The sequence below is a fragment of the Triturus cristatus genome, chromosome 4_1 (genome assembly GCF_964204655.1).
Source record: "Triturus cristatus chromosome 4_1, aTriCri1.1, whole genome shotgun sequence".
In the NCBI taxonomy this organism is placed as follows: Eukaryota; Metazoa; Chordata; class Amphibia; order Caudata; family Salamandridae; genus Triturus; species Triturus cristatus.
Genome location: NC_140585.1, coordinates 955,575,786 through 955,597,563, shown reverse-complemented (window position 1 = coordinate 955,597,563; position 21,778 = coordinate 955,575,786). Strand labels below are relative to the sequence as shown.

Here is a 21,778-nt window from a genome sequence, read left to right as displayed (position 1 = left end):
CTCTGCTTTTTCCCTTTGTTTCTCTCTTTCCGTCATTGTCTTCTTCACCCCCACCAGTGAAAACATAATGTTGTATTCCTATTGCTTTAACATCAGAGTTCCATTGTACATGTATACCCCAACGTCCACTGATCTATTTTATAATCAAATGTGAGTGTCACTTTTTGCATTAACCTGAAGTGCCCTTTGACCGTAGGATGCTTGCTTACCTTCATGTCTATTAGGTCTAGGGGCCATTTTATTTGCATATTTTGTGCATCTTAGTGAAGCACAAACTCGCTTTCCATTATTGGCAACCAGAAGTGTGATGTTAGCAAATTAATGATGTCAGCAGTGTGTTCATATATTCATAGTTTCAAGGACATCTCACATTTTCTCAATGGAAAGATGCTGCCACCTGCTCTGTAAATACTTCACTTCTGGTTTTGTAGCAGTGGGGACCGGTTTTGTAACTGATGGTAAGTTTTGCAGCAGTGCTGCAATATCAGTCACCAGTAACAAAAGCAGTAAGCAAGCGTGCCCAGCCTTCCAGAGCCAGACAGTGCTTCCCCAGGGGCTGGTCCGAGAAAATCGCCACGGCTGCTTTTGGTTCCCATTTCGGCCCTGCAAGGCCTTGCTTCTCTTTCAAAATAGATGATTAAATTGATACTTATACCATATTTCACAAATGTGCATTTGTGCATGGCAATTTTGCACTGACATTTGTACGGGGTGGCCAGTGCAAAAACTACACCAAGCAAATGCCATTCTTGTACTTACTCTGTGGTCAGAATTTTTCTGTAGAATTACCTTTCATCAATAAAAAGGTATTCAATTAGCACTTTATGTTCCTTAAGACGGACAGGTACCACCTGCTAATTTTAAATGATTCATTCATTGTTGGTTTTAGGTTATTCTTTGCTGAATCCTTTGCACTTGTAGGACTTGGCCCTTTTTGGCTAAAGTCCCTAAACGTTCTGCTTTCCCCCTAGACCTTTTTTTTGACATGGTGTGCCAACTTAGATGCTTTGGACACTTTGCCACTGCTAAACAGTGTCAAAGTGCAAGTGTTCCCTGTATAAAGTGTAATGGTAATTGGTTGTCCATGAGTGGTATGTTTGCCTTACTAGTAAAGACCCTAGTAAAGTGCACTATGTGTGCCTGGGCTGGTAATGCAAATGCTACTAGTGGGCCTGCAGCACTAATTGTGCAACCCACACAAGTAGCCTTAAAAAGGGAACTCAGGCCTGCCGTTGCAGTGCCTGTGCGCAGTTTGTTAAACTGCCATTTTGTTCTGACAAGTGCACTCAATTGCCAGACTTACCCTTCCCTTTCTATGCACATCAGACACCCCTATGGTGATGTAATAACAAAGAGGCAAAAAAAAAAAAAACGCAATAAAGATATTTAAAAAAAATAAAAATCAGACACCCCTGTGGTAGGTCTAGGGTACCCCCTGAGCAGGGTGCAGTGCATGTGAAAGGTAGGACATGTACTAAGGTGTGTGCCATGTCCTGACAGTGAAATAATCTCCATTTTGTTTTTCACTGTGGAAAGGCCATCTTGCCCATAGGATAGATTGGGAAGGCTGTGTAATGTGTTTTCCAACCTATCTTCCTAAAGGCTTAAGATGGAAAGGTGAAGTTTAGTATGCCTGAACTCACACTGTAATAACACATCTTTTTATGAAGGTGGATTTTGCATTGTGTGTTTATAAGCCACTCTTTTAGAAGTGGCTGAGTTTTTGTGCTCTAACATTTCTGTGTGTCTCTGCCTGGTTCTGGATTGACTGTCTGGATTTGAAAGCGATAGGATCTGGGGATTGTCTTGACCCAGGGAAGGAGGTGAGACAGCAACAGGCTGACCTGCATCTGGAGTGTAGGGGGAGGAGTAGCCCCTATAGGTGAAGAGGCCTGGGTTGCTGCTATAAAACAATTGTACCATCTCCTGCTGAGTGATTAAGAATCCAGACCCCCCACTAATCAAAGGAAGAAGGTGTCACTGGCAGGGAGGCACCCAGAACTGGTTTGAACAGGGGTCAGTGTCCCTGAACACAAAGACTTCAAAGCCATTGAGGGGTATAACTATGAGAGCTGAGACCCCTGAACTTTGGAGAATGGCTTGATCAAGTGTGAACAAGACTGGAGCTACTTCGTGGTCAAGAGGAACCTTTGCCAAGGAAGAAACAACTGAAGAGACTGAAGGATAGGACTGACCCTTGCTGTGTGTTCTGGGGCTGGCCTGCAGTTTGCTGTTTCAATCAAGGAAAGGCTAAAGTGACTTTGCTGTGTGCTTTGTCCCCCTGCTTGAAAGGACTTTTCTGTGTGCTGTGTCCTGAAGTAACTTATCCCCAAGGGCCCGAGGTGAGCTGGCTCCCTGTTGCGGAAACACAGGAACCCAAAAGTTTCCAGGAGAGTCTCAGCAGTGCTGTGTGTGCGTGCTTGTTGCAGCCTGAGACCCTCGTAAGGTGTGCCCTGTGATCGTGGGCACCTGGAGTCCAAGCAAGGATCAGCGGTGTGCGTGTGCTTTTTGCAGCCTGAACCCCTTTGTGAGGATTGTCCAGTTATTGTGTGCACAGGAATCCAAGTGAGTCTCATCCACGCTGTGTGCATGTGCGTTGTGCACCGTGAGACCTTCGTGAGGATTTGCCTTGCTATCATGCACCGGGAGTTAAAGTGAGTCTCAGCGATGCTGTGCGCGTGATCTTCGTGCAGCCTGAGAACTTTGTGTGGAGTGCCCGGTGATCGTGCACCCGAAGCTCAAGGAAGTCTCAGCAACGCTGTGTGCGTGTGCCCTGTGGCAGCCTGAGATCTTCGTAACTGTAGTGGCCCGGACCGGAAGCCCCGGAACAGCTGTGCCTCCGGCCCGAGCCCGCCGTTGCCAAAGTCACAAAGATTGCATTGGAGGCCCAGCCATAGGACGAGGAGAGGAGAGTGAGTTTGCGCCCCCCAGGTAATGTGTGTCGATTCCTGGGGCGGGATACGGGCTTGTAGGGAGAAGCTCTTGGCCTCTCTCTCGTTCCAGCAGCGCGAGCCTCCGCTTCGGCTCGTATTGCGGCCCGTATTGCCAAGGGAGAGGCAGTACAGGGGCCTGAGTGCAGAGCTGCACTTTTTGATTACACCGTACCCATTTTGTGGTCAACTGTTGAGAGGCTGACTGCAAGTCAGAAGGAGAGGCGGAGAGACCGCCTAAGGCCCAGTGATCGGGGTCTGATGTATTGCGTATTATTCCATTTCTGCATAACGGAGTACCTGACTGTTGTATTACGCCTTGCATTATTCCTGCATAACGAAATACCTGATTAGTGTATGACACATTGCATTGTTTCTGCATAACAAACTACCTGATTAGTGTATTACGCATTGCATTATTCCTGCATAACGAATTACCTGATTAGTGTATTACGCATTGCCTTATTTCTGCATAACGAAGTACCTGGTGGTTGTATTACGCACTGCATTATTTTTACTTTGCAAAGTGCCTGATTGTTGCGTTACGCATTGCATTCTTTTTACATTGCATAGTGTCTGATTGCTGCGTTACGCCTTACAGTAATTTTACATTGCAATAGTGCCTGATTCTAGCATTGCGAACTGTATAACATCATATTAGGATTACAGGAGAATGTTTAGAAGTGCTCATTAATACCGCCAGAACTGACAAGGGCTGGCTGGCCTAACAACCGGCCAGGAGAAATAGTACACAAACTCATATGTTGGATTTATATCGTGTGGTCTTATCGTATATCTTTTTATATAAAGTTTATACTCGTTTTTATAAAACTCGTGTGGAGTCCATTTGTGGTGTCATAATTGGGTTGTTGTGAGCGTGGTTGCAAATACTTTACACATTTGCCTTGAAGATAAGCCCGGCTGCTCGTGCCAAGCTACCGAGGGGGTGAGCGGGGCTATCTCAGAAGGTGACCTTCCTTTCCCTACCTACCTCAGCCAACCTGGGATCCGGGGTCTAACAGCACTTATTTGTAACAAACAGTAGTGCCCCTTGATTTATACATTCATGTCTTCTGAGATTTAGTGCTGATCAAACAGCCTCATTATAAAGGAGTGCATTATGCTTTGTTGACGACTGGTTAACTGATATATCTGCACTGGGATGACAGACTTCCTAGGGGGAAATTTCATGTTCAAATTATTGCTTTCTAAATCCAAGTGTGACATCTGTTTTTGGACTATTCGTCCAGAAGAAAAAATGCAAATTCTACTGCATCACTACAAATAAACAATTTGTAAGACTCCACTACAATTAGCTAGACTTTTCTGCATGGTAATGCCCTTATACTTTCAAAATCCATATGGCAGCAGCTGGACTCAGTGGAAACGGTTTTATCTTGTCAGTCATAATTTCTACAGGGATATGCATCACAGATCAGTGTGGGACACCACACACATTGCCCAGCAAAGACCTATGCAAGTCTAATGGCTTATAGCACAACGATCTGGCCATTTATTTAGTTATTTTGTGAAGCACTGACTTGTGGCAGAAAAACACTACTTAGCAATGATAAACTGTAAAGAGACAGTTTTTGTTGTTGTCCTGGTGGCTGACGTTTTGTGTACAAATGGAGAAGTAGTCTTGACTGTTGATGTGGCATTCACCATTACACCGGTGTAATTCCTTGGAGATCACTGATTGAGGCATGATGACAACCACAATTACAAATCTCTTCTTAAGAACTCGTTGGTTTGGGAAACATATTTTTCAAATTGAACAACTTCACTATGAATCGTAGTTACCCCTCCTTTCCCCCTCATTAGTTATTAACAAAGGCCATTTGTCATTAGCATTGACAAAGGCCTGCGGGGCAATTTAGTGTTGCGCAGAAACTGGTTTGATAACAGTTCTTGATATTTACTATTGCTTCTCCTTCTGTTTATTAAGATGCGGGTTAAGCTTCCAGTAGAGTTCAGTCTTCCTCCATACGCACTTTTCTTTGCAACCACTGCTTGTTTACTAAAGTTGTATTTTACACACATTTCTCTGTCTCTGCGTTTCATTTCTTGAAGCATTTTGTATTGTTGATCAGTGTTTAATCACAAAGCCTTTGTCCTCAGGAATACAAGTTGGCCCTTTTGCAGTGCTACAGCCGCTACCTGCAGCAGTTTACGTCGGCAAACATTGAAGAGCTCACAGACGTCAGCCAGTTTAAGTCGACCTTTTTTCCAAATGGACTGGAGGATACAAAAGCTATACCAACGGTAAGGATCACGTCTTCAGGGACTTGTCAGAATGTAAAAATGTGTGCAAAAAGGTACAGGTAACATCATAGTGTGAGGGTAATGCAGATGAATTTCTATAAACTATTTAGTTACGGTATATTGTTTAAAGGGGCATTTTAGTATAGTTAAGCAGCACGAAGGTACTTTGTGAACCTCAAATGTGCATGGTTTGTCTTCCTTGTCACAACTGCATATTTTTTATTGAATTGTTTTATGTTACAGCTACCTATTATTTTTATTAACCTTTTATTTTTATTAACCTTTTCCAATTGCATTGACATTTTTATGTGCTATTTCGTTTTGCTTATGGTTTCCAGAAAGACGTGTCCTTACTTGTCAGGACTAACCCAACCCTTTTCCAACTTATTAAAACGCTGAAGGCACAGCTCTTTAAAGAAAACTAGACCATGAAGAAGTACCAGTACACTTCCACTCTCAGAAGTTAGCTGCTCAGTCGATGAGCGATCGACTAGATCTCAGATTTCAGCTATGTTTGCTGTACAGATATCACATTTACACATAAATACATACTTGGAAATATATGTTCTTTTAAAAATCATGTTTTCATTAACATACGGAGTATATCACACACTTAAATTGGTGAAGGAAAACATACTATTTGTGGAAAATAGTTTTTAATGCTCAAATGTTCAAATAGTTAATTAGATTTTATAAAAGTAAAACTAAAGAAGCAATACTATGCCTGCTCCCGAGAGAAATGCTCAGTCTTGATTAGAGCAATGTGCTGAGTTCTCCTAAACTAAATACAACCGAGGTGGTTTTAAGTAAATTGATTTCTGCAAGACATCTCAAGATTATCCTTAGCCTTCCTCAGAGAAAACTGCATGTGGTTGTTGAACAACAACACCGAAACAGCATTACAACCTATAAACTAACCAGACCCAATTTTCATATTACCTTTGTTTAAATAAACCAATCAATCAATCAAAGGCATTTATAACGCGCACTACTCACCCGGAGGGTCTCAAGGCGCTTGGGGGGGAGGGAGGGGGGGTCCGCTACTGCTCGAACAGCCAGGTCTTGAGCTTCTTCCTGAAGGAGAGGTGGTCTTGGGTCAGGCGTAGGTCGGGAGGGAGGGAGTTCGAGGTTTTGGCGGCCAGGTGGGAGAAGGACCTTCCTCCTGTTGTCGCTCTTCGGATGCGGGGGACGGCGGCGAGGGCGTGACTGGTCGATCGGAGATGGCGTTTGGGAGCGTAGAAGTTGAGGCGGCTGTTGAGGTAACTCGGGCCTTGGTTGTGTAGGGCTTTGTGTGCGTGTGTGAGGAGCCGGAAGGTAATTCTCTTGTTGACCGGGAGCCAGTGCAGGTCTCTTAGGTGTCTGGAGATGTGGCTGTGTCTGGGGATGTCGAGGATGAGTCTCGCTGAGGCGTTCTGGATCCGCTGGAGTCTCTTCTGGAGCTTGGCGGTGGTTCCGGCGTAGAGGGCGTTGCCGTAGTCCAGACGGCTGGTGACGAGGGCCTGGGTGATCGTCTTCCTTGTCTCGGTGGGGATCCACCGGAAGATCTTACGTAGCATGCGCAGGATGTTGAAACAAGACGAGGAGATGGCGTTTACTTGTCTGGTCATGGAGAGGGAGGAGTCCAGGATGAAGCCCAGGTTGCGTGCGTGGTCTGTCGGTTTGGGTGCGGTGCCCAGGGCGGGGTGCCACCAGGAGTCGTCCCAGGCGGAGGGCGAGGAGCCCAGGATGAGGACTTCCGTCTTGTCTGAGTTCAGCTTCAAGCGGCTGGTCGTCATCCATTCGGCTACGTCTTTCATCCCTTGGTGTAGGTTGGCTCTGGCGGTGGCGGGGTCGTTGGTGAGGGAGAGGATAAGCTATGTGTCGTTGGCGTAGGAGATGATGTTGAGGTTGTGTTGGCGTGCGATGGCCGCAAGGGGGCTCATGTAGACATTGAAGAGGGTGGGGCTGAGCGAGGAGCCTTGGGGAACGCCGCAGATGACTTCTGTTGCTGCAGATCTGAACGGGGGTAGGCAAACTCTCTGTGTCCTTCCAACGAGGAAGGAGATGATCCAATCCAGTGCCTTCTCCTGGATTCCGACGTTGTTGAGGCGCTGCACTAGGGTGCGGTGGCAGACAGTGTCGAATGCCGCGGAGAGGTCTAGGAGGATGAGGGCCGCTGTTTCTCCGTTGTCCAGCAGGGCTCGGATGTCATCGGTGGCAGCGATGAGGGTGGTTTCGGTGCTGTGGTTGGCCCGGAAGCCAGACTGTGAGGGGTCGAGGGATCCGTTCGTCTCGAGGAAGGCGGCCAGCTGCTTGTTGACTGTCTTCTCGATGACTTTGGCTGGAAACGGGAGGAGCGAGATGGGGCGGTAGTTCTTGAGTTCGGTGGGGTCCGCTGTTGGTTTCTTTAGTAGAGCGCTGAGATCGGCGTGCTTCCAGCTCTCCGGGAAGGTGGCGGTGTCGAAGGAGGTGTTGATGATGTCCCGCAGGTGGGGTGCGATGACAGCGTCGGCCTTGTTGAAGACGTGGTGAGGGCAGGGGTCGGTTGGGGATCCGGAGTGGATGGAGTTCATCGTGCGGATGGTGTCTTAGGTGTTGATTGGTGTCCAGGCGCTGAGGGTGGTGGTGGGGGGCGTTGGTGCGGTCGTGGGGGGCGTTGTTTGTGTGCTGAAGCTGTTGTGTATGTCAGCGATCTTGTTGTGGAAGTACGAGGCGAGGGAGTTGCAGAGGTCTTGCGATGGGGTGATGTCGTTGTTTCCGGCGTTGGGGTTGGAGAGCTCTTTCACGATGTTGAAGAGTTCCTTGCTGTTGTGTGCGTTGTTGTCCAGGCGGTCCTTGAATGCTGTTTTCTTGGTGGCGTGGATCAGTTGATGGTGCTTTCGGGTGGCGAGCTTGAGGGTAGTCATGTTGTCTGGTGTTGGGTCTCTTCTCCAGGCTTTCTCGACTGCTCGGCAGTTCTTCTTGGAGCATTTGAGTTCGTCGGTGAACCAAGGGGCCTTCTTGCTGCCGGGTCTGCTGGGCGGGGTCCTCAGAGGGGCGAGTTCGTCCACGCAGTTGCTGATCCACTTCGTGAGGTTGTCGGCGGCCTGGCTGGGGTTCGCTGAGCTGGCGGGAGGGTGCTGGCTCAGGGATGCGGCGAGTTGGTCGGCTGTGATCTTGTTCCAGCTTCTTTGTGCAACCTGTGGCTGGTGGTGGTGGATCGTGGTCCTTCTGAAGCTGAAGTGGATGCAGCTGTGGTCCGTCCAGTGGAGTCCGGTGGCGTGGCTGAAGACGATGTCCTTGCTGGATGAGAAGACGGCGTAGAGTGTGTGTCCGGCGAGGTGGGTGGGGGTGGTCACCAGCTGCTTGAGTCCGAGGTTGGTGAGGTTGTCAAGCAGGGTGGTGGTGTTGCGGTCGTTGTCGTTCTCCAGGTGGAAGTTGAGGTCCCCAAGGAGGATGTAGTCAGCGGAGGGGAGGGCGTGCGGGCTGATGAAGTCGGCGATGTCTTCGCTGAATGGTGTGCGGGGTCCCGGGGGTCGGTAGATCAGGGTGCCTCTGAGGGTGGTCTTGGGGTCGGTGTGGATCTGGAAGTGCAGGTGTTCGGCGGTTGTCAGGGTGTCGTCGGTGTTGGTCGTGATGCGGATGGTGTTCCTGTGGATGATGGCGATGCCTCCTCCGGTCTGGTTGCCGCGGTCCCTCCGGGTGATCTTGTAGCCCTCTGGGATGGCGATGGCGATGTCGGGCGCTGAGGAGGCGTTCATCCATGTTTCCATGAGGAAGGCGACGTCAGGAGCTGTGGTGTCGAGGAGGTTCCAGAGTTGGACGGCGTGTCTGTGGACGGAGCGGGTGTTGAGCAGAATGCACTTCAGGTGGTTGCTGCTGGTGTTTGGCTTGGTGAGTGTTGGTGCGTGGGTGCGTCTCGGGGTGGCTCGGTAGCATCCTGGGATTCGGCCGGTGTTGAGTGCGTTGAGGGTGGCGGCGTCGTAAGTCCGGCGGGTGGGCTGGGGTCTGCGGGGGCCAGGGGTCCTGGCGCGGGGCGCGGTCCAGGCGCGGACGGGCGTAGACGGGCTTACCTTTGGCGCACCTTCGGCGCTCAATCGGTGCTCCCGCTGCGCGCGTCCGTTGCGCGGTCGCTCAGGGGGCGTCATAAGAAGGGAGCCGGGAGGGAGGGTCCACTGGGAGGCGGGGAGCGCGGGGGCCAATCGGCAGGCGGGGGAGCGGGTCGCGGCAGGGAACAGCGGGGAAAAACCTATGCGGGCTTGGTGGGCGGCCCTGTGGCGGCTGGGGCGCCGGGGAACCGAGGTCGGGCAGGCAGCAGGTGAGGAGGCAGGCAGAGCAGGCGGGCAGCGTGGGGGCGACCAGGCTGTGGAGGAACACAGAGGCAGGGGCATAGAAATCGGCAAAAACCCAAAACAAGCACTGGTAGCAGCAAAATATCTCAGGAAACAAGCACTGGAAGCAGCAACGAGACGAAAAGGAAATCTATGTCACCGGGGCAGCGGCGAGCACGTAGAGGCAGGCAGGGAGACCGGGCACACTCGGGGAGAGCCGCGCGGCGGGTGGAGCGACCGTCACCGACCAGGGTCAGGTCAGGTCACACATTTTATTTCTTAAAATAACACAGAAATTACGAATTGGGAGGATTTTAAGATCAAAGTCAGTCTTTGCAAATCAACACTGTAAAAATAAAACACAAACGAGCTGTGGCTGTACTTTTGCAAAACAACCACTCGAGAACTGCAATGCATTCTGTTTGCCATTGAAACAAAGAATTCCTCCCAATGGAATGATTTTAAAAGAGAATAGATGAGAAAAAATGTGATCCTTTAATATACAGTTTCACGTGCAGCAAATGTCTTTGTTTCAGACGTAGTTGATGATTAACTATCCAGATCTTCAGATTAGTTCTTCAAACCACACTCACAATTTCAAGTTCATCTTCACTACCATAGCAGAATGTTTAGCTTCAACTAGTCTCTGTGATTCCTCTGTCGCAGAATGAAATTCGTCATATGTTGTTGAGCGGAGCCATAGAATAAATACCAACAATCCACAGTAGCACAGGCTTTAATTCCAAGTACGTCCTCTTCAAAAATATGCCTGTGAAATACATGACCATCATGGGCATATGTCTGCTCAGCACGGTTCCCAAGACGTCCTTGGGCCACAAAACAGTATCTTGCCTCGATCTGCCTTTATGGTGAATTAATACTTCCATATAACCATGCAGCCAAAGAAATACAGCACAGGTTAGTATAGATTTCTTACAACATGACTTTTGACCCTCTTGGACCAACGTTAAAGACCCCTGACATAGTGTATTTCATCTTTTATGTCTAACTCTAGTCTAATTCGGACTAAATATCCACACAATTTATTTTCAAAATTAACCTAACGATTATTTCTAAACTAGATGGTATAATTTCTAGAATATGGTTGACATGGTCTGATTTTGTCCCTTTCTCGTATATATGTGCTACATAGGCTTTAAGGCAGCCATTGGGTACCAAACTTTAGAATTCAGAGCAGGTGCTTGGTCAAAACTTAACTGGGGTCATTTTGGGATGCAAAAGCCCCAGCATAGCTATGAGGGCTATCAAGGCAGGCTTTTGGCTTGGGCGAGCTGGGCACAGGCCTAGGGAACCAATCTTCAGAGGAGCGAAAAGAACTGTCTGCATGAAGGTCCTGATAACAGCAACGACCCTCTTCCTTGGCTCCAGTGATTTTGCTTTATATGCTCCTAATCCTTTTTAAAGTGCAGCAGTCGCTGTTTTAGCACCCTGTGAGCCCCCTTCCTTGCTCTCTCATGCATCTCTAACTTCCTGTGGACACACATCAACAACCCCCCTCCAATCCTTCAAACGACTTGTAACCAGCCTGACTGAGCTATGTTGTGGGTGATTCAGCTGAGCATGGAGAGGTTCGTAGATGTGTGTTCAGATGGAAGTTGCTGGTCTTTTGTAGCTAGCTGGAGACTGGCCTTTGAAAAGGGGTACACCTGTGTCTCATTTTATTCACCATCATTATTGAGGTGGTAAATATCTTTCCATCCAGGGTGCTACTGGATCAAGGGCCAACTCTGAGGACCATGGCTCCTTGTCCTTTGCCATTTTTTCTGTACAGTCTGTGGTTTTTCAAATTCCATCCCAGTAAGCCTGACAGTCATTCCTGTTTAAACTGGCTTGAGACCCCAGAGTAGTACTCTGAGATCTAGGTGTTACTCAAGGTGCATCCTGCTTTAAGAGTGCGTACTGCGCTCTCTATTTAAGCTTTGTGAAACTCATTTTGACAGCAGTTCGATTGAAAGGACAAGCCTTTTTACATGTTGCATTTTAGGGGTGGTGCCTACCCTTTTTCCCTAGCAATTTTACTCCCATGAGTATCGGACAGCGGCGTAGAGTGGGTTGCCTGCACCCGGGGCAAGACAAGTATCACATCCCCTAACCTATTGACGCTTCCTGGCACAAAATATTATAAAGAAAATAAATTATTAGTAAGAATTTTTGTTCTTTTAAAATTTTGCGGCCCGTACGAATTTTGCACCTGGGACAACCGCACCTGTGTCCCCCCCCACACTACCCCACTGGTATCGGATTAGTGTGATAAGTGTGTTCATGCTTGGTGTGTTATGAGTTGAGTGGAAGGAGTCTGCACTCATTGGTAAAAGTGATTGTGAAATTCATTTTGGATTCGTTCAGGATCACAGACCCAGTATTTGCGAGAAACTTAAAATAATATTGATGATAGTTGTAGGAAAATCGGATTATGGATTCAATGGGGATATTTGTATAGCGATTCAAGTTGTGACCGTTTTCTGTTGATTTGAACATTCTGTAGTTGCCCTTAGTGTATCTGCAGGTAAATCCAATAACCTAGATAGGCAGTCTCCACCCCTCCAAAGACCACATTTACAAAGCGATTACAGCTGGCCTTGTCCTGCTGGTGCAATGGTTATTTTTCATGGCATGCACACAGCAAAAAAAAATTACATTAATAAAGCAAAGCAAGTTGCTACCACCCATATGCTTGCGATAAAAAAAATTACATTTAAATATGAAATGACTGTTTAACTAGTGATCTTTTTGAATTATATGCCCATGCTATGTGTATTATTATTTTGTGTATAGGTGTCGAGACGAAAACGACTCCCAGTTAAGCACTGAAATTACAGGCAGCTTCAATGCTACAATGTCACTTAAACACTTCATAAAACCAACTTACAAAAGGAAACCGAGATTTCACTGAGCGCCCGACATGCATGCATAAAAAAGAGCTGGTATTAAAATATAGCATCAAAAATATGTATAATTTAAAATGCACACTTCAAATAGGCTATGCCACTGAAGAGAATGTAGCTGTTTTAAGTAGACGTGAACAATATGCACACTTAGTTGAAGCAAACAAAGTGAAGGGAGCCAATGTGTAAAGTGTGCTGACCCACTACCCTATGCAGTATGCTGTGGTGAGTAGAAGCAAAATGAGGATGACTATTTAACTGACCAGTGAATGAAGCCTGCTGACCTAAAGCCCCTTTGTGTATGTGTATTCTGTATGAAGTCTTCAACGTCTAAATGGCTCGGCTCGCCCCCATTGTCAGAACCTACAGACTCAACATTGTGTCATACGCAGACTACACCCAACTCATCCTCTCCCTATCCAACGTACCCAATACCTCCAAACACAACTTTCGAGAAGGCATGGAAGCTGTCGCCAAATGGATGAAAAACAGCTGCCTACAACTAAACACCAACAAAACAGAAGTACTCATCATGGGCCCAAACCCTTGACACCTGGAACGATACCTGGAGGCCCCCCGCTCTCGGAAGCCCGCCCACCCCCACGGACCACGCACGCAACCTGGGAATCATCCTGGACTCCGAGCTCAAAATGGACCGCCAGATCAACTCTGTCTCGTCCTCCTGCTCCCACACACTCCGCCTCCTACGTAAGACCTTCAAATAGATCCCCCCTCGAACACAGAAAGACCGCCACTCACGCCCTGGTCACCAGAAGACTCGACTATGGCAACGCACTCTACGCCGGAATAAACAAAAACCTCACCCGCAAGCTACAGAACATCCAGAACACCGCCGCAAGACTGGTCCTCGACCTGCCACGACACTGCCACATCTCCCAGCACCTGTGCACACTGCACTGGCTCTCCATTGAAACTAGAGTCACCTTCAAGATGCTCACCCACGTCCACAAGGCCCTCCACGACACCGGACCAGCATACCTGAACAGCCAACTCAAATTCCACGCACCCCAGAGGACCCTACGATTAGTTCAGCTCTCCTACGTCGTGGTCCCCCGCACTAGAAAGACCAGATCGGGAGGCCGCTCCTTCTCCTTCCTCGCGGCCAGAGCCTGGAATGCCCTTCTTCTCCACCTCAGACAGACAACAACGCTCCCCATCTTTGCAAGAAACCTCAAAACCTAGCTCTTCGACAGACCCCCGCCCCCCTTGATGGACTTGAATCTGCTAACACTCCCCCCCCCCCCCCCCAGCGCTTTGAGACCCATACGGGTTAGTAGTCGCTCTTTCTTAACAAACACCTGATTGATTGATTGAAGTCTGGTGGGACAGCTTAAGTGGTCTCAAATCCCTGGCCTAAGCAATAGGAGACATATATCAGGATTGTGTAATGCACAATGGCACTTGTATCACACCACTTTTATTGACAAATGATCCTCATGTCTCACCAACAACTACAAACCTCGAACACCATTGTGCTCAGGTGAAAAACGGGGAGATCTCTTACTTTGCATAAGAACCACTCCCAGAATACTGAGAGAAGATGAGTAGTACTTCTTCCCCTTCTGGAAGTCTGTGTGATCAGCTAGGAAAGTGCAAGTTTAATCAAAGAGTACTTACATTCAGTTATTGAACATTACCCCAGGGACTCGGAGCCTGAATCATTTAGGCTACTGAGTTCATGCCTAAATCCATCGTTTTTTTGCTCACCATGCCGTTCCAGTTTGAACCCAGCCATATGCAAATCAGTCTTGACCCTGTGCCTCATGGGTACAGTCCAGCCCGAACTGCCAAGCCAGGTCCTCCCTGGACTGGAAACAAGCATCCTAGGACCGGTTTCAGGGTTTCACCCCTCTTCAGCCAGGATAGCTTGATTCCAGTGGCATGGCGAGCACGGGACCCACGTCTGGGCATACCCTTCCCACTCAGGGTGACAAATGCAAAAACTGAGTTCATGGGTGTTTGGGTAGGACTGCTCAGGTTCCTTGTGTTTTCCACTTGAACATTCCACACCTCTTTTGTTTATCTGACTCCTCCGAAGGTCCTTGTTCATTCTGCTTGATCCTTGTTCTTTCAGTTATCCAGTCTGGCTCCTCCAACAGCGCCAGTAGACTTTGCTCCTTCTCCTTGACGTCCACTCCTCCTGCTCTCTTCTCTGGTTACTGACACGTCTGACAGTCTCCATTTCTTCTTCATGACCTCTGCACCTCCTAATCTCAACTGGTTCCTCTGAAAGCCTGTGTGGCCCTTGCTCTTTCTCCCTGACATACGCTCCTCCAGCTGTCCTCTCTGGTTTTTCCTCTAGTATATTGTTGTTGCTTTCTGCACGTTCCACTCCCTACACATTGTAGTTCCTCCACAAACGTCTGTGTTGAGTTTTCATTTTAGATGAATGCCATAGGTAGACATCTGGTCCCCCTTCAATTGTCTGCCTTCTAATCTTGTCATTCGGATTCATGAAGTCACCAACGGGAATGAACCACAAAAGTTGCAACCTGTAGAGAGGATCATAATATTACCCTCATTGAAACTAAGCACTTTCACATGTTACTCGGGCCCTGATGTAGGTGATGGTTCTTTAGAGGAGGTATATGCCTGCCATATATATAGTATTTAGTTTGTGTGCATGAAATTGATTTGTTGAGGGGTATATGGCTGATTTACAGTGTTCTGAATTTCTGTTACACAACACTTTGTTGATTAAGTCTTAGGGCCTGACTGAGGCAGGTTTCATAAGGTCACTGGTAAGGTATTGGGCTGGTCCAAGGATTAAATTAAAGTGGTTAGCAGTTATTTATTTTGCAAGAGTATGCAAAATCCATTTTAATGCGTCTTTAATATTCACCTTGGAAAATAGAGCCTTTGGTGGTAAATTATCATTGTGAAAAAAACTTAACTAGATACCATTTAAAAGATCTTTACTATCTCCATGCTTGCCAAAGGGTCCTGCTGAATACCAACATGTTGCTGTTTATTTGAGCGTTTTGGTTACTTCTAGCATACTTGTGAAGACTAAAGCCAGACAGAGACTGAGGGTCGAGTCACCCAAAAAAAAAGTGTTTGGATGTATAAGAAATGTACATATCCACTCAAACATACATTTAGTCTATTTTCTAATTCAAAAATCTTTGCTGGAGTATGCAATTGCAGATTTTCAGCCATTCTCTAGGCATGTGACTTTTTCTGGGGTTAGCATTTTCCCAATTTGCAATTGTAAGTAGAGTGCGATGCTGCATTGGGAAATGCAAGTGCTGATGTGCAACTGCACATTATGGGGGGCCACTTCTGGGCAGACTGCATCATATGACAAAGAACAGAGGGAATTGGATCTCTCACCAGACTAGCTTTGTAATCCCAACAAATATACAATCTTTGAGGGAACGTGAGTTCTTGCAGATGATGGATCTTCAATGGTCACACAAAGCGATGAATTCCATGGCTGAGTATTGGATTACAAGAATTCTATAATGAGGCAATTTTGTTTCTTTTATAGGGTAACATTCCTCTCAATGTAGGGTCTTCCCCTCCCTCACTATCATCATACTGCAGGCATGGCTTTGTTGTAGGCTGAGACGGCCAGGCTTACTGGTGGATTGTCCTGTTTCTCTAGATTTTCACCAGGATGGGCGTACCCAGAGACAGATCCACAAGCAGGCTACCAGAGGAGATCAAAATCTAGCAGTGAATTCTTATTATGGCAAACCCAGACATTGCATCTCTCCCGCTTGTCACTTAAATATCCGGGACGTCTGACCTGTTGCTGCTTCAGAGTTTTCACAGTGAGTCTATCAGGCCCTTCCAGTGGTGGCTTTCCAGCAGTTTGTTACTTTCTATCTCAAGTATTGTACATGTTTTTGGGCCAGGGTAAACTCTGCAAGATAGGCCATTAGTCCATTTTTCTGTAGAGTGGACTTCCTGCAAACTTTAAGCCTAAAATGTTTGGTGCCTAGTCCCAATCTACTTAGTAAGCTTTTCGGCATAAGAGGTGATTCCCGCCACACATACTGTTTGATAGGTGGTAAGGATTGTGCTAGAAAGACAGCATGCAATCCACAGAGTGGACTACTACTCTGACAAGTCAGATTTTCTGGCAATTCTTTCAACCAATGTACAAAAACACCCTCTGTATTATCCATGTCTTGATAGTACTGTGAAGGCTCCCCGGTGCAAAATGTTTAACTGGGACTTCTGTGAAGGTTTGTGCGATTTTCTTAAGGGCCTCTGCTTGTTGAGCTTGACAGGCTGTGTTGGATGATCCTGTTTCCCTTTCTTCTCACCAGGGTGGGTGGGGCTACAGGAAGGCAAACAAAGGAGACCTTTGTCAAGCAGCATTCTTCTTCTATGGAAAACATTGGTGCCGCATTGTCCCTGCCTGCCACCTTGATGCCTAGAGGTCTGTCCTGCCATGGCTTTTTATCTGAGGCATCCAAGGCTCTACTGTCCTACTGTATAGGTCTGCCATGTCCATCCCACCACAGGCTCGCTGCAGTAGTCCCCGGGTCCCTTGAGGACAGTTGTGAGATTCCTTGTCTCTGACAGATAAGGACTCTGCGGGGTAGCCCTGAGGATGCCTGGGTAGGATGTCCGGCTCTTAAGGAAGGGGAATACGACAGAGCCTGCTGTCACACACCCTTCTCTGATTATTCTACATTATTATTCTACTCCCACGCTAAGTTTGGTGGTGTTCTGTTTCCTCTCCCAACCGTGAAGGAGGTTTACTCTAGACCTTTTCTGGAGTGGGAAGGGGTCATAGAGCAAATTGTGAATACTCTCACACTGATGTTTGCGTGGGCATTCACAAACTGCAAGAGTCAAACCATGCCCTGTTATGGTTGCTTCCTTCACGCCTGCATAATTGTACACAGTTGTGGAGTTCAATAAAGGTGCTATAAATGATTTACACCTTAGAGGAATATTTGGAAGGTGTAAGTGCAGATATTTTCACCTGTAAACACATTATAGACAATAACATTGTGAATTGGACCCTGGCGGTTTAACTGGGAAACCCCACATCATAAAGCTTATTGAAAGTCTATCTGACACAGCAATTTTGTTCAGAAAATATTGGGGCTTGTGTTGCACTCCCTGGCTCTCGGTTTACTTTTCTATATCTGTCAGTTGCTTTACATAACAGTCCTTATTTTTCTATTGCTCATTACCCCCATGACACTATTGCTGTGCCTCCTACTTGCCTTAAGAGGTAACAATATGTAGATTCAAAATGTGTGATGCTACAACCCAATTTAAATCCTTTGTTGGTATGTTTTGCCTTTTGCGATTTTACAAATGTTAAGGATTATTTTTGACTATTTTTTTTTATAAATCTTTTTTATGGAAATCAAGGCATGACAGAGGAAAAAATCACGTTACCTATACATTGGCAACGCCGTTAGGGTACAAAAGTTACTCAAGACATATCTATCACAAGGCAATGATTTCAGTCCCCGTTGCAACATATTCCGATCATATCTACAATATCTTCTCTCGATCTTCGAGGTTCACATATCTCACCTCTGTGAGTGTTCCTTTGCTCCTAAACTTGAGTCCATTTATTCGGGCACCCCCAGGCTTCGTATATGGACTTTTCCGTGACCATACACCAGTCCATATCTTTACTCCAGTCCATATCTTTACCCCAGTCCTCTATACTCTGTGGGTTCTGAGCCCTCCACAACCTAGCAATATTATGTTTCGCCACCATCAGCCCTATTTTTGACTTTTAATGGTCATTCTACCAGAGCCAATTACAATCTCCACCGACAGCAACAAATCTTCAGTCTTTCACTATGTGCCATCCCATACCTTCTTATTTCATATACGGGCTGATACTTGGTCACCAATTGAAATAATTGGATATCCCGTGCCAGCAGGTCTGTAACAGATTCCTAGCTTTTGGATTCCTGCTTTATCGGCCCAAATTCTCTTTGTTTTATTACAGTGTCCAACTCCTTTTGGAATCCTCGTGGTTTATATCTGGTTGGCCAGATCATTCCTGTGTTTCTGTCGCTCTGCTATTGGATGAAGACTTCTTTGTTAGCTGTCTGCCCATAACTGACTGACTGACTGAACGAGCCTGACTTACTGACTGACCACCAGCCTATGATGGTCATAATATAATTATGGATATGTGAATGTATTATCTGAAAAAATGACTTTGTATTCCCAGAATATATTTGCATACACCCTGATTCACAGAAAAATGCACCTGCATTTTTCCTTGTTAGTTCTCCGAGTACTTATGTGAAAGTGCAAACCACATGGAAATTAATATTACCTACTTTTGGATGCTGGGGCAGGGAGTGGGCGGTTTCCACACAGGTAGAAGCTCTGCTTATGTACGTCTGCACAGTTTATTTGTATAGCTTCAAACAGTGTACACATGTTTTTAGTGCCTTTATGAATGTGCCAATTAGGATCTGTCCTTTGGATTCTAACCTTCAGGAAGGGGGAACAAAGGCCTGCTGACTTCATCCTGCCAACATACCCCATCTGTGTTTTACTTGTAATGTAAAAGCCATGAGTGTGCCTTTTATGTTTAGGGGAAGCAGATCTTGAGATCATGTTTTACATTAATTGCTAACCCCATCTACTCTTTTATTTTTTTAGTTACTCGCATTACAAGGAAGAAGTGTTTGCATATATGAGATCGTGAAGGCCAATGATCCAAATCTTCTCAATCAAGACTCTATACAGAAGTGTTTGAGCGTGTTGTCATTTTTGAGGCTAAACATGCAAGTGGTTCTCCCATTTGAACATCTCTGCTGGCTTATTTACAATGGTATGAATGGTGATGTATTTGATTTACCATTGTTGTTGTCTTGCTTTATCTAAATAGGTAATTTGATTTGTTTGGGATTGAAATATATCCATACATACATTTTCATGTCTGAAAGGTCCATGATATAGACATGTCAATCGTAAAAGGAACGTATTTGGTACATGAATATCAGTCCTTCTTCTATGGCAACTTAGACACTGAGAATTTAGCGTGACATAATGTGAGGGAGGTTGGCTCACTGCAAATTAGCTTTTTTTTACTCATACTTGTGTATTCACTTAAAATCCTTTGAAGAAACAATGCCACGCGCAAACTCCAATGTCTTTTACCCTTGCTCTCCAATCACTCCTTATAGGAAGCTGGCCTTGTTTATGGTGCACTCTTATTTAAATGATGCACCTTATACTAAGCCAACCTCCTTCATTAATGGCAGCAGTGGGATCCAAGGGTAGATTGTGGACGTGAAGAACCTGCAAGCAGAAGGGATGCAACTCAGGAGTGACCAGGAGGCACGAAGACACAATGCCCACCGATGTCGGGAGGTTCAGAAGATTCAACGGTGACCTTTGCGCTGCAGCTGTGAGGGCCAGGTAATGCTGAGGAAGGAGCTGTGCATAAGCTGTCCCATGTCCCATGTCGGATGTCGGTGGCTAGGTGGTCGGTGTCTGGCGGAAGCACCAACAAGCCTTGGTAGCCGCAACTGGCGTGGAGAATGAAGGAGCAACGTTGTGACCAGATAGGTTCAAGGGACTCACCAACATCAGGAGAGTCAGAACAGGCCCGAGCAAGCAGGGGAGCCCCCTGAAGTAGTAGAAGACCCTCAGGAGGACCCCAGGCCAAACGCACACGAGTCGCAAGAGGACTTCTAGAAGCTCACCAAGAACGAAGGCCCACGGTGCAGAAGATATGGTGAGGATGCTGAGCTTGCAGGGAGGAGATCCTGGAGGCTGGAACTTCTTGAAGTCTGAAGACTCAGGAGTGCAGAGCCAACAAGCCTTGGCAACAGCAAGTCAATGCTGTGCAGCACAGGGGTTCAGTCTCGGCGCTTCCGACAAGGGATACTGACCTCAGAATTGCAGAGAGGACAGGTCAGGCCTTGAGAGAGTTGCAGAATCACCACTTGTGTTGCTGAGCCTCGGGAAGTCTGTAGTACGACTGGAGTAGCAGACCGGTCAGCTTCGTTGTGGTTCCTGCAGATGCAGGGGAGTGACTCCTTCACTCCAAGGGAGAATACTTTGGGTATCCTTGATACCCTCAGGTCCGTATAAGAACGTGGAAGAAGCACAGATACAAACGATGAAGAAGACTTACAGAACAGCGAAACCAGGAGCAGCAGGAGTCTTCCTTGGTGCAGTCTCCGTTTCAAGCGAAGTCCAACAAAGTCCAGGTGTCCAGACGGTCGAAGAGTGATGTGGTTTCAGTCTTGTCCCTGGCCCCACAATAAATATATGGACCCACCCACAGGTAAGACCTTAAGTACCGTAAGGAAAGGGTTGGAACAACTCAGGGGTCCCTGCCAGAGGAGGAGCAGGACAGAGGGGAGGATACTCCCATGTCCTTTGTCCAGTTTTGGGCCAGAGCGAGAGCCAAAGGCTCCCTGAACTGGTTCAAACTGGAGTATGCAAGGAGGGCACCAAATGTGCCCTTAAAATCAGTCTGGTGGTGCTGGCAAGCGCACCCAGCCCAATATACTAAGTCCTGTCTGGGAGGTGGTCACACCTGCCTGTGACAGGAAACCTATTCTACCTTTCCCCTGCTCAAGCTTGGCAGTAGGAGGGCAGAATAGTATCTGTTCTCGGCAGCAGCACTAGTTTGCTGTCAGACCCTGAAAGGCTGTTACTGGGAGTACGGGGGTACCCCAGGCTAACCCCCCCAGTACATGGGATCATACTTCTACCACTGGAATCGGTGTTGGTGTATGATTCCAATATGTTTGATACCAACGGTGCAGCCACTATATAGTTAGACATCATGTAATGACTGAATTCCACTATATGTATCAAAATGGCTGTCCGCACTTACATAGCCCAGAAAATCAACTCCGCAGAGATGTTTTCATGCATGGGCAAAGTGGGCTCTGGCCCAGGGCCCCAGCCTTTCAGGGGACCCCCTGACCGAGTCAGCTCTGTTCTCCAGAGTTTTGCCCTAATGACCTTGAATATTTGTGAAATCGATTGTATTAAATACTGTTTTCCTTTAATTTATTTTTTATGTACCTGATGTGTGAGAGTCTAGTACAGTCATTTTGCAGAGAAATGTTGTGTATGTTTCATGCAATATACATTAAAAAAAAAATCTTTTCGATCAAAACAAGGCCTAACCTTTAAGAAATGGGAGCGCATCACAGAGATTATTTGCAGTAATATTGGTGAGCTGCTGCGGTGTTAAAATATTGAAAACACACATAACTATCCCTGAATATTAGATGTAAACACATTTAGGGCCTTATTTATGAGAAGTGATGCATCGCTGTGTGAAAACAGGGAGGCGTCACTTCTTAGTGTGCCCTCCTTGCGACTTGATGGATGCGTCATATTTACTGTATGACCCATCATGTCGCAAGGAGTTACAGATATGTCAGTATTTCTGACG

The 21,778-nt window shown here is 46.7% G+C and overlaps 1 protein-coding gene across 1 annotated transcript in view; it reads left to right on the top strand.

Moving 5' to 3' along the window:
* CFAP54 (cilia and flagella associated protein 54) overlaps positions 1 to 21,778 on the top strand; it is a 2,172,274-nt gene that overhangs the window by 37,811 nt on the left and 2,112,685 nt on the right. The window contains exons 3-4 of the mRNA XM_085653834.1: positions 5,052 to 5,195; positions 19,015 to 19,186. Of these exons, the coding sequence (XP_085509960.1) occupies positions 5,052 to 5,195; positions 19,015 to 19,186 (316 nt within the window). The remainder of the gene's footprint in view (positions 1 to 5,051; positions 5,196 to 19,014; positions 19,187 to 21,778) is intronic.